Here is a 16,633-nt window from a genome sequence, read left to right on the forward strand (position 1 = left end):
GTGGCGCTGTTCAGGTGGGCGTGGCCTATGGAGGTGTTCCCCCCCGTATCGCGGTGATGGCGGCGGTGCGCGCTGGGTGCGGTGCTGGGTGCGGTGCTGGGTGCGGTGCCGGCGATACCCGGGCGCTGCCGCCCCGCTCGCTGTCTCACCCGGTGCTGCACACCGTGGAGATGCACACGGGCGGAGAACCGCTGCGCGTCGTGCCGCGGCTGGAGGCGATGGAGGAGGCGGCATCGGCCGGGCTGTCGCTGCTGGAGCTGCGGCGGCACATGGCGGCCACGCAGGATCACGTGCGGCGGGCGCTGATGCTCGAGCCCCGTGGGCACGGCGACATGTACGGGGCCGTGGTGCTGCGCGGAGCGGCGGCCGCACGCGGGGCGGACCTGGCCGTGCTGTTCCTGCACGGCTCCGGGTACAGCGCCATGTGCGGACACGCCGTGCTGGCTCTGGGCCGCTTCGCCCTGGACTTCGGGCTGGTGGCGGCCCCGCGTTGCCCCGAGACCGCCGTGACTCTGCGCTGCCCCTGCGGGCCCGTCACCGCCTTCGTGCCCTGGAACGGGCAGCGCAGCGGGAATCCCGTCCGCTTCCACAGCGTGCCCGCATTCGCCGCTGCCACCGGTGGGGCCCGAGCTGCGGTACCGTGCTCTATGGGGGTGGGGGTGCTGGGCGATGCTCTCCCCTATTGCCGTCTCCCTCAGCAGGGGCTGGGTGCTGTGTTGGGTACGACAGTGCTCGTGGAGCTCGTGGCTCCTGTCAGCTCGGTGCTGTGTTCCCTCCTCACCACCCTCTGTTTCCTCTCCCAGACGTGGCCATCGATGTCCCAGGTCACGGCAGGGTGCTGGTGGACATCAGCTACGGTGGCACTTTCTATGCCTTTCTCAGCGCTGAGCAGCTGGGCCTCGACGTGTGCTCCTCAAAGACCAGAGACCTCGTTAGTGCAGCCAGCGCGGTGACAGAGGCAGTGAAGGAGCAGGTACAGCCCCGTGCCTTCCCTAAGGGGTAAGGGGCACTGAGGCCCTTTATCCCCCACAGTGCTCAGATCCCCATGTCCTGTGGTCGCTGCCAATGGCCCAAGTGCTGCTCCTGTCCTGACCCCGCTGTGTGCTCTCCCAGTTCAAGCTGCATCACCCTGAGAGCGAAGACCTGGCTTTCATCTATGGCACCATCCTGACAGATGGGAAGGATGCCTTCAGCGAGGAGCCCACCAGCAACATCTGTGTGTTTGCTGATGAGCAGGTACAGAACGGGCTGCTCTGCAGTCCTGGAGTCACACAACATCCTGAGTTGGAGGGGACCCATTTCTATTTAAGCCCATGCTGGTCCGTGTTCTCATCTGATTGTAGGTGGACCGAAGCCCAACAGGCTCCGGTGTGACAGCTCGCATTGCCCTGCAGTACCATAAGGGACTCATCCAGCTGAACCAGAGCAGAACCTTTCGGAGCAGCACCACGGGGTCCTTGTTCACAGGGAAGGCAGTGAAGGCAAGTGGCTCATGCTGGAGTTTCTCTCTGTTGTGGAGCGCTGGGAAAGAGTGCTGGGAAAGTATTCCTGCCTTATACATGGCTTATTGCAGCTGGGGGGTGGAGAACATCCCATCAGCTCTGTCCTGATCCATATTCCTCTGCAGGAAACCAGCTTTGGGGAATACAAGGCCGTTGTGGTGGAAGTCTCAGGAGAAGCCTTTTACACCGGCACGGCCACCTTCACTATGGAAGATGAGGACCCTCTGAAGCACGGATTCTCCCTCAAGTGATGTGGCAGCCGTTGCTGCTCCTCCTGCCCACATACTGATCTTTCCCTGTGGCCTGTTGCAATGTGCAGAGCAGCAGGACCAGCCTCGGCTGCTGCCATAACAGCCACTGCTGTGCTTTGGGCTGACAGGTGCTGCTTTGTGGTGCTTGAGCTATGGGCTCGCTTAGGAGAGCTGCCCAAATCCCTGTGCCTTCATTACCTTGACACATGATTCTGATACCTATTAAATGCCAGCTGAAAAACTCTGCTGGGCTCTTGTTTTCACCTCCCAGGTGCTGCCATGTCCTCATTGCACTGCTTCCCAAGCCCTGCTCTGTCGCTTCTCTTGGACCATGAGCTAACTTGGGTTAACTTTGGGTTAATTTTCAGCAGCAGGAACTGAACTGGAAGACTGGAACTGCTCTGACCTTTGATTACAAACTCGTTTGCTTCTGGACAAAATGGCACTCAGTTACTGGGGGCAATAATGGGAATTGGCCTCATGAAAGTGTTCTGAGAGTGCTCATAGTTCATGGGGGGAGCAATGTGGGAGGAACTAATGCAGCCAGGGTCCAGTTTAGGGGGGTCTTCTGTGACTGGACGAGGGGAAATGGTAAGGAAAAGGTTTAATTCAGTGAGGGGATGGAGGTGGGGATGCGATGGCGTGGGGATGAGGGGACGGAGCAAACAGGCTGTTCTGGTGGAGGAGAGAGAAGGCGCAAAGGAAAGAGCCGTGAGGATCGGTGAGAGGATGGGGGCTGTGAGGAGGATGGGGCTATGGGGGAGGAGGGGTGGCGGCAGAAGGCGACGTGCGGGTACAGCGGCCCCGGCGGCTCGTAGCGCTGAGGGGCTCATAGCGCTGAGGGCCCCGCGCTGCGGCTGTGCCCGCCCCGAGTGGCCGCGGGGGCGGCGGGCGGTTCCCGGGCGACGTCAGCGCTGGCAGCGGGGGGCGGAGCGGGCCGGGCCGCGGGGCTGCGCATGGAGCCGGCGGCGGCCGGGCCGGGAAACCTGTCCGGCGGCGGCAACGAGAGCGGCACGGCGGAGGCGGAGGCGGCGGGGCCGGGCTGGTCGGCGGCGGCTCTGGCCTCGCAGGCGCTGGCCCTGCTGCTCATCTTCGCCCTGTCAGCGCTGGGTAACGGCGCGGTGCTGCTGGTGATCGCCCGGCACCGGCAGCTCCGCACGGTCACCAACGCCTTCGTGCTGTCGCTGTCGCTGTCGGAGCTGCTGGGCGCGCTGCTCTGCCTGCCCCTGGCCTTCCTCAGCCTGCTGGGCCGCCCGCCCGGCGCCTGGCTCTTCGGCCGCCGCCTGTGCCTGGCCAGCGCCGCGCTGCACGCCGGGCTGGGCATCGCCGCCACGCTCACCATGGCCCTGCTCTCCTTCGACCGCTACTGCGCCATCGTCCGCCAGCCCCGGCACAAGATGGGCCGCCGTCGCGCCGCGCAGCTGTTGGCCGCCGTGTGGCTGGCGGCGCTGGGCCTGGCCGGGCCGTGGTACGGGCTGGCGGCCCAAGGGCGGCGGGAGGCCCGGCCCGGTTCGTACCGCTGCGTCTACGTGCTGCCCTGGGGCTCGTCGCGGCTGGGCCCGCCGTACGGCGCGGCGCTCATCGTGCTCTGCTACCTGCTGCCCTTCGCCCTCATGTGCTTCTGCCACTACAACATCTGCCGGGCCGTGCGCTTGGCCGAGAGCCGCGTGAGACCCCTGGCCACCTACGGGAACCTGCTGCGGGCCTACGGGGAGATGCGCACGGCCACCACCGTCCTCATCATGATCGTCTCCATCATCTGCTGCTGGGGGCCGTACTGCATCCTGGGGCTGGCCGCCGCCGCCGGCCGCCTGCCCTTCTCACCCACCATGGATGCGGTGGCCAGCGGAATGGCCTGGGCCAACGGGGCCATCAACCCGCTCATTTATGCCGCCCGCAACCCCAACATCTCCGTGCTGCTGCGACGCAGCCGCGAGGGCGGCTACAGGACTAGGAACAACATGGCCGCCTACCTCTCAGCCCCAGGCTGCAGGACGGAGCCCCGCAGTCGAGCCGAGCGCGTGCGGGAACGCTACGTCAACTGGCACAGCGGGCCTTCGGGGAGCGCCCCATCCTCATCCAGCCCGGCAAGCGGAGGAGAGGTGGCCATGTGGGCCTGCAAGAACCCAGCTGTGCTCTTCTGTCGGGATGGGCAGCCCGACACTGTCTCTGAGGCTGTTTTGCAGGGCAAAGTAGACACCGTCAACACCAGCCTCTGATGGGGTTGAGGGCTGGGATAGCAGCATCGGGCGCTGGGGCCATCTCCCTGAGGAATCAGTGATAGCTACCGATCTCTTGGAAATCGGGGAGATGAGCCTGCATGAGCCATAGTGTGATTTCTTCTCCATCGTGCAAGCTCTGGTTTGGCAGCCCGCTCTGCCAGCAGAGAGAGATCCCAAGGGAAGGGTGTTCCCCTTCCATCAGGCTTGGGGCAGTGGTGATGGCCACTGAGCATCAAGAGTTTGATTGCATGTGCAGTTACTCCGGTCCTTCAGAAAGCATCGAACTGGAGCTGCAGAGCAAACACACAAACAGCCTGAGCCAGCCGACTGTGTGAGCTGTTTGCTAAGTGCCAACAGAGCCACCAGGAGCTGAGTGCTGGCAGCTGGAGGACGCTCAGAGAACACCACACTGTGAAAACCGCATCACGGCAGGAAAATGTTGCTTTAACCCATTGTATGTGGCAGTACAGAATGTCATTGGGTTTGGGACAGGCTAAAAAGTGATCTGTGAGGATGATGGATTATTTAAATTGCTAAGTTAAACAGAGCAGTGATTGTTGTGACAGATGCCTGCGGAGAAGGAAGATGTGTGATGCTGGGAGGGAGGGAAAGGAAGATGAGATGTGTCAGAATTTCAGCAGCCTTTTATTTACAGGTGCAGCCAGTATTAAATACTGTGAGTGTGGGAAACAGAGCTCTGCAGACAGAGGAAAAGGAGTGGGTGTAGTGTGTTGGATCACATGGGCACAAGGTGTACTCGGAGCTCAGCAGACGTGTCTCACATCTCCAATGATTTAACTGCACTTAGAGGAGCCATGCGAGAGCAGTGTCTGAAAGGAGAGGCACAGCAGTGCTGTGTTTTCTTGCTGTGCTTAAGCATATGAAGATGTGCATATGCAAAGAACAGATATCATAGTGCCCACAGCAAGAATCTGTTAATGGAATGTGATATTCAAAAGCCAGCTCTGTTTGTTTGCCACTGGATAAAATGAAGGTAACACCAGGAAATGGAAGTGCTATTGCAAAGCACAACTTCCTATGGGTTTATCTGACTGATATTTTGGCCCGCAGGCTCAGAGTCCGAACGCCTTAATCAGTATTCAAACTCACAAACTGAGATTGTCTTAAATTAAATGTGAGAGGCAGGTAGTATTGTTCCTGTATGGTCTTCAAGAATATAGTGTTACTGTTGTACAGCTTTTTCACCTGGTTGTGACTCAATGAATGTACCATCGTTACTTTGCAAGCCAGGCAAGAAATAAATGATCTTTTATGCAGGAGATGACAGTGTCTCAGCCTGGCATCATTCACAGCACAGCCCTGAGATGGGAACTAATGTAAAAATATTGCCACTGAGTGGTTGTAGATGGGGATCGAAATGTTGTGAACCTGGGTAAAAGCCCTGCAAAAGGTGGTCCTAGCTGCCTCCTCAGCCCATTCCAGCACCACTCTACTTGTTTTTAACAAGTACTTGCCAGTGGCTGTGCATTAAGGATGCACAGAGCTGAATGGGGGCAGCTGGCTGTGCTCTTTGAGCTTCCCAAACAGCCCTTTTCTGTTAAACACTAACTTGGCACGCAGCAAGGGAAGTCTTGACCAGACCCTTTCTGCAGTTGACCTGCTGCAGCTCTGCTAGAGCAGGGCCTGCTCTGTGCCAGCCATTCAACTACATGTGTCTCTAACAGCCCCCTTTTTCAAAGCGTGCTTTAAGAGACACAACTAAAGGCAAAGTATCTTAAACCACAAACAGCAGAGAGCAAGAGAAACACAGAAGGCACACGCCAAGCTTGCAGGCTGCCGGCCAGAGTGTGCTGCAGTCTCCCAGCTGTGCTGTGGGTCGCTGCCTCTCAGCAGCGGGGCAGTGGAAGCTCTCAGCTATGCTCAGATCCCCCTTTGCTGAGATGAAGTGAGGCGCTGGGGGTTTGGCCACGTGCAGTCTCTGAGGTCATGCTCTGAGAGAGCCGTGCTATTTAGCAATGCTATAGGAGCTGCTGATAAAGTTTATGAGTTAGTTCTCTGAAGGGAAGCAGTAAGTCTTCAGGAGTGAGGAGTGTTTCTAAAGGCACCATTCCAGATGGAGTCTGATAATTTTGCCATTGAGGCAATTGGATTCATTTAAGTCATTACCTTCATCCCTCCCTAATACCCAGGTGGAGCCTTGGTTCAGAACAACGGCTTTGTGTGTAATTTACAAACTACAAGCAGTTTGTAAGTGGCAGCCTGATGGGCTTCAACAGTCGACAATGAGCAGCAGAACAGGAGCGAGATCCATCAGCTCCACTTCTTTCACACTGGTGTTAGTGTGTGGCTCCAGCAGATGCCAGCAGAGATCTGAGCAGCTAGCACAGCCCTTCTGCTAACAAGCAGCAGGAGAGCTTCTGCTCATGAGATCAAGAGCTCTGCCTGGCACTGGACTCCACTAGGCACTGGAAGAAACCCACAAAACATTGGGGAGCGACTTCCAAATACTGAGGATACTTCATTTTATGATCCTGTTGCTTTTATAAACCATGGGAAAGCAGGGAGCTGCAGCCAGACAGTGCTGTGACAAAGTGTGATTTTGGGGAGGTCACTGGGGAGATGGTGCTCAACTTGCTGAGTGCAGAGCAGGAGGGGGAATGTCCAGCTCTGTGGGCATATTCCTGTTTCTTGTAAGGAGCAAGCCTTAGTTAAGGCAGCAGGGTGAGAGTCATAGAACCATAAAGGTCGGAAAAGACCAATAAACATCAAGTCTAACAGTCAGCCCATCACCTATGCCCTCTAACCATGTCCCACCACTGCTCCTGCACACAGGGAGCTGCCTGTGCTATGGAGAAGCAGAACCCTCAGCTCAGTCCCACAGGTTAAAACCCCTCAGTGTGATGGATGCTCACAAAAGCACTCAGTAGATTTCTCTTACATCCTTCACCAGCCATTCCCTCCCAAACACCCAGGTGGAATTTGCTTACCTGACTCAGCGACACAGCACTGGGGGAAAGCACTGGGGGAAACCGGGTAACATTTCTCTGTGCTCCCCAGCACAGCCTTGCACAGAATACTGTGTGATGTGCTGCCCTGAGGCTCACCATCTCCCAAGCGTTGGAGGTGCACTTAGAGCAGCTGATCATCCACAGAAGCGTTTTGAACTCACTTTTATCCTGCTCATGCACTGTGCGTGCCCTGTGCACCAACCTGATGGTCAGGCAGAGCAGCACACTGCGGGGAAGCCCCACGTCACCACTCATGGCCGTTTGATTCTATGATGATGGATAGAATTAAAATTATCCCTCTTCCACTAAACAGGAGGGAATTAAAGCATACCATTTTTGACTGCTCAAGGCCAAGAGGATGCTGTACTTCTCAGCACAGGGCAGAAAGGTGCCCATTTAGCCCCCAAATCCCAAATATCCCATTTTCTTCCCACCCACAGAGACACCCGGCGGCTGCTGTGTGTGCTGCATTGCACAATGACTCGTGGCCCCGCGCTGCACACTCACCGGAATCGCTTTTCTTTATTGCATATTGCCATCTTAGAAAATGTACAGTCTCATGACATTACACAGCATTTCCTGCTAGCTACGACTAATAACATTCTTACACCTAACACACTACCTTGGTCACTACGAAGCTAACAAAGTCCAAGACATATACTTCAGTTTACAAATTGTTATGGATTTTTTTTTTCTTTCCTTTTTTTGGCATTATTAAAAAAGAAAACCAAACCAAACCAAACTGTCTTTAAAATACACACCCAAGAGAAAAGAGTGGCTACTTACACCAGCACCGATCTAAAAGTAGTTTTCGACAATGGCACATGGAATTACCTGCACGCAGCCTTTGCAGTTATTTATATAGAGATCTTCTGTTCTTTTTTTTGAGGGGTGGAAAAGAAAAACAAAGACATGGCAAAAACTCAGCCCAACCGTGGGGCTGCCGTAAAACCAAACAACAAAAGCCAGGTCTGGGAAGGCAGGAGGGAATCTGACAGGAAAGGTCCTGATGTGGCACTGGGGCCCTGCAGGAGGCCACCCCTTCCCATCCAAATGCCGTGCAGATCCGACGTGAGCAACCATTCCTTAAACCATCAGAGGCCATAGGTTTCTATTTTCAACCTTTTAAATCTTTGTTGTTTTAGTTTTAAATCCCACCCCCCCGAAGTCCATTCCCTCAATTGTATCAGCCCCGTTGTTTGCTTTTCTTTTCTTTTTCAGCCATAAATAAAAAATATAAACAGAGGCACTTTAGTTAAGGAATAGCGTTATCATCACCTTTTTGCCTTTATTTCCCTCTCCTTCTGAAAGCAAAGTGCTCAACTCCACCTATGAACAGAACATGCAGGTTGCACAGCCGCTTGGATTCGAGGTGCTGGGCTCTCAGCTGGCGCTTACCTGCTTTATGCTACTCGGAAAGTCTTTTGTTTTTTTTGTCTTTCTTTCTTTTTCTTTTTTTTAAAATCTACAGTGAGTCCAAAGTTGCAATGAAGAAAAGAATAACATGGTAAAACCACAGCTCTTGGCGACTCCGTTCAGAGTGATATTTCACAGCTTTCACACAGCACGCAGACCCAGCGGCCTTCAGGTGCTTAGAACCGTATCTTTATACAAATCAGTTTAAACAGCACTTTTTTGCTATACAGTACATCTCGTTAACTGACATCCCACACCCCATCAGCAATACCGATTAATCTGACCAAAAAAGAGAAAACAACCTCAGTTCAAATAGCGTTCGCGTGTAGTGCAACAGGGACAAACTCATCTCTCCACAGGAAAAAGGAACAAACGAACAAAAGATCGCAAAAGTGTTGGTGGTATCAAAAGGTTTCATCTCGTTTCCTTAGAAAACAAACATACCACAAATAAATAAGAGCAAAAAGTAACAGTCCTTTATATATTCAGCATAATTTAAGAATAGAAATGTTAATGCGTTCACTTTTTATTCTCCAATTTCTTAATTTTCTAAACCTTTAAATTATTACTCCCTGAGAGCTTTGAATTCTTTTTATTCTTTTTATTCTTTTTTTTTCCTTTTTTTTTTTTTTCCTATTTTTCTTTTTTTTTTTTTTTCTTTTCTTTTCCGGGCTGACATTTTACAGGTAGTTCTGCTTACAAATTGGCAGGGACGTAGTAGAACAGCAAAGCATTGCTCACAGACAGCACTTCGTCACGTCATTGCTTCTGCGTGCCCATTAAAAGAAAAAAACAACAAACCCAAACCAGACAAGAAGGTGGGTGCAGGTTTGGCCCTAGCCCCACTGCACACCAACTGAGTGACCTTCTGTCTGGACCGACATCTACGGAGGATACAGTTTGTCCCATTGAACAGAAAGTGAGAATAAAAATTACAACATGAAAGTTTATGCCCTTCGTCGCCTCCCAGAACCGACCCTTCCCGTTGCCTTGGGCTAGGAAGCGTTATAAAAGTATAAATACATCTGGGTGCCACGTGCACAAGAAGCATACTCGGGTAAACTCTTCCCTTAGCAAGGCAAGAGGAACAAAAGAGCGTTTCCCAAAAGCAATGGGAAGAAGAGCATTGCCAGGAGTGCTTGTGGCACCGAGCCTGGGGACCAGCACACAAGTGCACATCTGGGGAAAAACCACGACAACAAAAAGAATGCATCAAGTTCAGTCCACTTGGTTTTCTCCTCTTTGCTTTTTTGCCTTCCAGCAATTGGCTCTGCGCGGTGCCCAGGGTTGGGAGAGAGATGCCAAGCAGCTCTCCCTCACCAATGTGGGTCATGTCTCTGCACCCAAGTCCTCTCTTTCTCCATGGACATGACATTGTGCTTGTACATCAGGAGAGCCACTTGTCAAGGGGACGATGGGGAGGGGACGAGCACCCACAGGACACAGCTCCGCCCGGCCTGGCCATGATCATGGCACATACACACACGCTCGCCCGCGGGGAGAAAGAATGTGCCACTGTTTTGCTTGGAATCACAAGGCAGTATAATGAAATAAAACAACAACCCTAGCCACTTCGAAAAAAGACCACTAACCGGGTTTTGAAACGCGCAATTTTCACCGCTGTCCTGTTTCACTGCTCAGAAGTTCAGCTTGGTGATGGGCCTCTCGCGGCCGCTGTCAGCCAGCTGGTTGGCGATGCGCTTGCGGTTGCGCTTCAGCTTGGAGAGGTCCTTGTCAAAGACCTCGCCTGAGCGCAGGGCCGAGACAAGGTCGTCGAACTCACCGCCTTCCTCACTGCTCTCCTTCGCCTTCCTCGCCTTGCGCTCCCGCTCCCGTTGCTCCTTCAGCTGGTGGAGGGGAACATCTCACTGTCACATAGGCACCCACAGCCCCAAATTGTGAACAACAACAGCTTCCTACCCCTCACTGAGCAAGTGAGAGCTGGTCAGGGTTACTGACAGAACCACAGCCCCAGGAAGTCACCCCACGGATGGGCATAGAGTGAACAGCTTTTAGGGCTAAGAAGCCTGAGGGCATCTGCTGATGCAGCCAGAGAACACCAGAAAAGCTGGGAAAGCAAAGCCCAACTCTCTTCTTCCAGTGCAGTTATATATCATTATATATATAGCGTCTTAGATATAAGATCTCACCAGCCCCTAAGTGATTAGTTAAGCAGGCCATCAACAGTGAAAGGCAGGGGGATCTAATTGCAGAAGCACCCTGACTGGCCTACATGTGCTTCCCACACCACCAGGTGTCCCCAGACAGATGCTGACAGACCTGTAGGTGCCTGCTCACCTGAGCCTCCATGCGTGCCCGACGCTCCTCCTCCTCCTTCCTTCTCCTCATGTTCTCATTCTCCTGCTTGGCCTCTGTCACAGCCTGAAGGAACTGATCAAAGATGCCGAAGAACTCATCGGGCTGTATTTTGTCCGTGTCTTCTCCAAAGTGTTTCACAGCCTTGGAAAACTAGGAGGGAATCACAGCATTGTAGGGGTTGGAAGAAACCTATAGAGATTATCCAGTCCAACCCCCTGCTAATGAAGGTTCCCTACAGTAAGTTCCAAAGGAAAGCATCCACATGTGTTTAGAACAGAGACTCTACAACCCACAACCAACCTGAGCAGCCTCTTCCAGCACTCTGTCACCCTCTCAAAGTGAAAAAGCTTTTTGCCACGTTCATGTGGAACTTTGGAGAGAGAGCAGACAGTAGGTTGTCAGGTTGTGGAGACACCATGCTGCTGAGACCCCAATGGAAAGCCTTAGGCCTGATGGAGTGGCAGTGGTGGAGAACAGAGTTAACAACAGGGCTTTGATTAGCCAAGCCTTGTCTTAAACATGACATAAATCGTCTGCCATCTGATTTTCTGAGCATTAGCTGCCCCGTAAGCCTTCCAGGAGATGTCCTGTAGGCCCCTCTCCCAAAACACCCCACCAACCCTTTGCACCTCTGGCTCTGCTCAGCCTCCAGCTCGACTTCATTAAACCAAGCAGTAGTAAAAACAAGGAAGCAAAATATTGTGGGACTGAAGACTGAAGACATAAAACTAATAGTAAACACGGCAGGGGAAGGGAAACTCGCACTTTTAAGTTTTCTTTGAAGTATTTTTGGGGTATTATTTATCATTGCCACATGCTCTGCTATTGAAACCAAATGTGTTGGTGAGACTTCTAAAAGATGTTTCTGCCCAGGCTCAGGCACAGCACTGGGTAGGGAAATGGGAAGTTTTCCGGTCTTTTGTGCTATTTGCACACCATTAGTGTGAGTGAGTCCAATAAGGCTGTAGCAAAGGTCAGGACAGGACACCCACTCTCTGCTGATGCGTCCTGGTCCCCAAGGAGCCACAGGATTTATTAGTTGCTTTGATTTTGCTCTGTGGAGTGAGAGGAACATTTTTAAAGCCTGCCAATACGATCAAGTAAGTCTTATTTTCTGGGGTGTCTCAGCCTCTTCAAAAGACACTTAGGGCATTTTTCTTTCTTTGTTTATTTATGAGACTTAGCATTTCAGGATGCAGAGGAAGATCTGAAAATTGCCACTGTATCAATTAAAAACATCGAGGTTATTCTTGTTGATTTTCATGAAGACACTGACATTTCTGTACAGCATAACATTTCACTGACATGTTGCTGAAAGAAGGGAAGCAAAGAGTGCTTGGGTATCAGAGATGTCAGCCAATGGCTACTAATTTGCTCAGATTTAAGCCAGCCTGTTGGGAAGAGAGGACGATAACACAAGAAGCCATGTGGCTGTTGGTGGCTGTAGAGCAATGAATTAAAGCACTGCTCTGGGGAAACTGAGCCTTTCAAGCAGCATCTCTAAGCAGGTCTGAAGTTGGCTTCAATCTCTGTCCCCTCCTCTGATGGACACAACTCTCCCAAGGCTAGCCCCTCCCTTGCCCTTCCAACAGACAGACAGGTATCTCAAGGTATTGTACACCATGTCTCGTGTTTGCTGGCCTGACCTTTGATCCCATGGCACATTGGGTTGTGGAGTAGGAATAAAGCCCTGGGGACAGACAGAATAAAGCCCACTCTGAACAAACCACAAGGAGCAATGTTTTCCTCATGTCAGGGTCTCAGCAGGACACTCACCCTACCTCACATCTGTGTCATCTCTTGGGGGATATTTGAGATGACACACACAGCAAATGCTCTGGGAAGGCCAGGGCTGTTCCTCCTCTGCTGGCTAGATTAGGGGATGAAACACTGCCCAGATCAGATCTCAAGGGCATTGGTGACCTTACCAGTTCTTTTGCTTCTGCCAGAAGATCTTCAACATCTGAGAAGCTGAAGCTGGCTAGAGTGATGAACTGGCTGACAACAGACACAAACTTATCTCCTGTTTGCTGAACTTGAGACTTCTGGAAGTCCAGCTCCTTTGGGAAACAAACAAACAAGCAAACAAACACATAAATCCAGCCAGGATTTAATGAGGGACACAAACATCACTGGTCCCTGTCAGTGCTGCTGGGTTTGTGCCCATGTCAGTGTTGCACTGTACCATTGCTCCCTCTTGCAATGCATGAGACCTTGGATTACCCCATTTTATGATATCTTAGCCATGTTATGCTTCTGAGACCAAATCCTCTGGGAAAGATGCTGAAAGCAGCAATTAATAAGACAGAGAGTCCTTAAGGATACCTTCACTTCTTCACCATTCCAGATGAGCTGCCCAACCTGAGCCCTTGTCCTCTGAGGTTTTACGGCCAAAGAGACACCACAGCACATTACAGGTCCTGCTCCATGGGTACTACACTTAACTTCCTCTGGTGTGTCAGACACAAACCATGCATGTGCCCAACCAACATACAGTAGCTTCAGTGCCCCAACAGCCCTAGGAGGACAGGTGCATGTACAGGACAGGAAGGGAAAGAGCAGAAGATCTCCAGAAAATACAGTAAGGCAGCTTTGCTTTCTCCCTCGCCTCCATCCCTGCAGAGGGATGCCCTGATGCTGGAAGCCAGGCTGGACTACATTTGATTTAAATAATACTTACAGTCTCCACTGCTCTCAGGCCACTCCTCAGTGTGTTTATTTCTTTCTCCAGCTCAGTCATGCTGTTGGAAACGGCAGGATGTCAGTTTTCAACTTCTCCAGCACATTTTCCAGCTCTCCCACCAACACAACCGTGCTTTTCCACTGAACAGACCGCAGTGCTGCTCACACTGCCTCCTATTTGCAGGCTGGCATGTGCTGAACAGGAAATCATCCTGACAGCCTCTAAGCAAAGGCAGCTGCCTATCTGAAAGTGACTGCTGATGCTTGCTTGAAAGCAGAGCACTTCTCTGTGCTTGTAATCAAAGGGAATGTGCTAAAAATCCCAGAGCAGGCAGCAGTGGGATGGAGGAAGGGGCACTCCTCATCCGTGTCCTTTGTGATGGTAGGGCTGCTGTCATTGCCTGCTCCCATCTCTTTGTATCAGCAGAATATAACTGTCCTATTGCACAGTGGACAGTTATAGCAGCAATAATGATGAGGTGAATTCCACACAAAGCATCCTTCTCACCCTATGGACCAGAGCAGCACTCCTTAACAGAAAAAGCTTTCCTAAGGGGAGGCAACCCAAATATAGAGAAATAAAAATAAATGATCATGACTGGCACTGAGGCTGTTTACACAAGGCTCGAGTCCCCAGTGTGCTGAGATTGAGCACTTACGGGTTTCTCCCATACAGCTGATCAGGAGCTTTCTCACAAAGACTTGATGACCACAGGCTTGAAGCCTTTCCAGGGGTGCCTTCCCTATGTCATGGGGCAAGCGTTCCTGGCAGGTCTAAGTCTGGGAAAATGAAGCTGTGGGAGCCCCGTGCTCTAGCAGTTCATTAGTAGTGGTGGGGCTGACAGAGGCGGCAATTTTCCTTCACAGCTGCAGGGCTGGGGGGAATTGAGGGTTTTCCAGAGATTCAGAAACTTTTTGGTTTTGCTGTAGATTGGACTGAACCCAACCATTACATGTGGTGTCCAGTTTAGCACAAAACTGATAAAGTTCAGGGAAAAAGGCCTCTCTGTTGACGCTTTCTTTCCCATACGTGTATCTGTACAACAGCTGCAGAGCATGAGAAAGAAGCCTGCAGGCAGCAGGCAGGGAGCGATGCCTGCATCACAGCAACCACCCACTCCTCTCTGCCCAGGTGTTCGGCCCAACCCCTGCAACGTAAAATTATTGTGTGCTTTAAATGCAAGGATGCTCATCACCCCAAATGCTTTGTATGTTCTTCTATAGAGAATCCACCCTTAAGAGCACTGAAACTTAAAGAGACCTGTGAGCTTCATGTGTATTTGCTGTCTCATCTCCAAAAAGGGGCAGTTTAAGGCCCTCTCTGTGTCTATGGATTATGTAGGCGAATGCTCTCAGCCACACGAGTGCTGCTCACAGAAATGTATAATCTCTGACTCCCTGTCACAGGCTCAGATCCCCACAGCAGCACAGTACATAAGCTCCTGCTCAGCTTTAAGACCAAAACAGAGCCCCATTGATTTCAGAGGGACTTAAGCGCATACTTGAGGGCTTTGCAGAGCAACAGCAGATTCCTCCTGCACTTAACGCTAAGCACGTGCTTAAGTGCTTTGCTGGACGGGGCCTCTCCAGACTGCAGCAGCCCACTCCATGAGTGTGCAGGCTCCCCATGTGCATTATAGGCATCAAAAGCTCCATGCTGGAGGCAGGAGTGCTGGACCCAGAGGGCACCAAGCCTCTCTAGCTGGTGCCCCACACAGCAAAGCCTCCCCGCTGCACCCAGATAAAGAGCTGCCTTTTATCTGCAGCCACACCGCAACCGCTTCCTACCAGATTACTTGACGTACCATTAGAAATTAATTAAATGCTTCTGCGGTGAGATAACAGCAGGAAACGGCTGCCGTAAGCAGCTCTCCTCCCTTGCAGCCAGAGGCTCACGGCCCTTTGGCTGCAGGGACTGGGATTTAAAGCCACAAGGTGATGCTTGCTGCAGCACCGACTCTGTGCTTCTGTCCCTGTGGGTGCAGGGCCGTGGGAGCGTGATACAGAAAGGCAGGCCGAAGCAAGAGAAGATGCAACCCCACAGCCCCATGTAACCCACTCTAATCCCTGCTTACTTGACTTTGGCTGCCTGCGGGATGTCTCGCAGCTCCTCGTGCAGACGGAGGACTTTGGGATATTTCTTTTCAACAATAGTGATGAGATAGTGCAGAAGAGTAATGTTCCTAGGAGGAAGGAACAGCGAGGTTAGTGCGGTGCTGGTGAAATCCCAATCCTCACAACTGTTTTGGGATCCCTGCAATAACGCTGCCCACTGTCTGGAGTGCAGAGCAGGGGATGTGGGCCAGGTCTGTCCCACCGCTGCCATAGTGCAGAGCAGCCTGGTCCCTGCATCAAGAGGGAGGGATCCACTGGAGGTGCCTGAATGTCACCGCCCCTTCCTCCATCATCTCTGCTGCTTGGTAAAGGCTGGGCAGGTTTGGGATCTGACCCAGCTCCTCTCTCCCTGTACACAAAGCTCAGAGAGGGTGAATGAGCACCGCAAGGGCAGCCTCAGCTTGGGGTGGCTGCACAGGAGTTCTCTGCAGAGACCAGCCTAAAGATCCCTCCTCTGGCTTCTCAAAGGGAAAAAGAGCTCTTGGAGAATGATCCTCCACACCAGCCTTGATTGGCACTGAGTAGCCTAGAAAGGAAAGCTCCCACCCATCTTCATGCTGACTGCAGCTCAGATCCCTCTAAACTTTCTGTGATCCAGAATGCTTGTGCCATGGGATGTGCCACTCCAGCAGTGCTGGAGCCCATAGAAACTACTGAGGAAGAGGGCAGGGGATGCTCACTTGTCAATGCTGGACTTTGTGTCTGCGATCTTGTTCAGGCTGGAGATCTTAAACCCGAAGGCGTTTCCCCTCTGTCCTTTGTTCATGTAGTTCCCGAAGGCCAGGACCACTTCCAGCAGCTGCTGCAAGCTGCTGCTCTGCAGCACTGCCTTGGAGCCAGCACGGATGGCTGCAAGGAGAGAGGTGCAGGATGTCACCTGCAAGCCACAGCACCTGCACCGCATCAGTCCCCTGCCCTGCAGTGCTCCCTCCATCCCTGCCATCTCCACCAGAAGCAGTCAGCGGATGCAGTCACTTGCCTTCCACCTTGGGTTTGACTTCTGCAACTCTCTCTGCAAACTTCTTCTTGAAGTAGAGGGACTGCAGCCTTTGCTGATAATGGTTTATCCTGCCAGAAAAAAAGAAAACAAGAGAGGTGCAGGTTGAGCTTTACTTGCTCCAGGCAGAGCTCTGCTGCCCAGCTGTTCACAGCCGGGC

The 16,633-nt window shown here is 52.4% G+C and overlaps 3 protein-coding genes across 3 annotated transcripts in view; 2 read left to right on the forward strand and 1 right to left on the reverse strand.

Annotated features, from left to right (window-relative positions):
* The first annotated feature begins 46 nt into the window (after window positions 1-46).
* L3HYPDH (trans-L-3-hydroxyproline dehydratase) lies at window positions 47-1,997 on the forward strand. The gene is made up of 5 exons (XM_015865779.2): window positions 47-618; window positions 804-973; window positions 1,114-1,236; window positions 1,344-1,481; window positions 1,628-1,997. The coding sequence occupies exons 1-5, from the start codon at window positions 57-59 to the stop codon at window positions 1,751-1,753; spliced, it is 1,119 nt and encodes a 372-aa protein (XP_015721265.1). The 5' UTR covers window positions 47-56; the 3' UTR covers window positions 1,754-1,997.
* Window positions 1,998-2,139: 142 nt separating this feature from the next.
* Window positions 2,140-5,257, forward strand: GPR135 (G protein-coupled receptor 135). The gene has a single exon (XM_015865711.2). It carries the CDS (start codon window positions 2,710-2,712, stop codon window positions 3,970-3,972), a length of 1,263 nt encoding a protein of 420 aa, XP_015721197.1. The 5' UTR covers window positions 2,140-2,709; the 3' UTR covers window positions 3,973-5,257.
* Window positions 5,258-7,440: 2,183 nt separating this feature from the next.
* DAAM1 (dishevelled associated activator of morphogenesis 1) overlaps window positions 7,441-16,633 on the reverse strand; it is an 87,562-nt gene continuing 78,369 nt past the window's right edge. Inside the window, exons 20-26 of the mRNA XM_015865786.2 lie at window positions 16,456-16,544; window positions 16,157-16,325; window positions 15,437-15,544; window positions 13,360-13,420; window positions 12,608-12,739; window positions 10,659-10,829; window positions 7,441-10,207 (exon numbers count right to left, since the gene is read on the reverse strand). Of these exons, the coding sequence (XP_015721272.1) occupies window positions 9,998-10,207; window positions 10,659-10,829; window positions 12,608-12,739; window positions 13,360-13,420; window positions 15,437-15,544; window positions 16,157-16,325; window positions 16,456-16,544 (940 nt within the window). The 3' untranslated portion in view covers window positions 7,441-9,997. The remainder of the gene's footprint in view (window positions 10,208-10,658; window positions 10,830-12,607; window positions 12,740-13,359; window positions 13,421-15,436; window positions 15,545-16,156; window positions 16,326-16,455; window positions 16,545-16,633) is intronic.

The sequence above is a fragment of the Coturnix japonica genome, chromosome 5 (assembly GCF_001577835.2).
Source record: "Coturnix japonica isolate 7356 chromosome 5, Coturnix japonica 2.1, whole genome shotgun sequence".
In the NCBI taxonomy this organism is placed as follows: domain Eukaryota; kingdom Metazoa; phylum Chordata; class Aves; order Galliformes; family Phasianidae; genus Coturnix; species Coturnix japonica.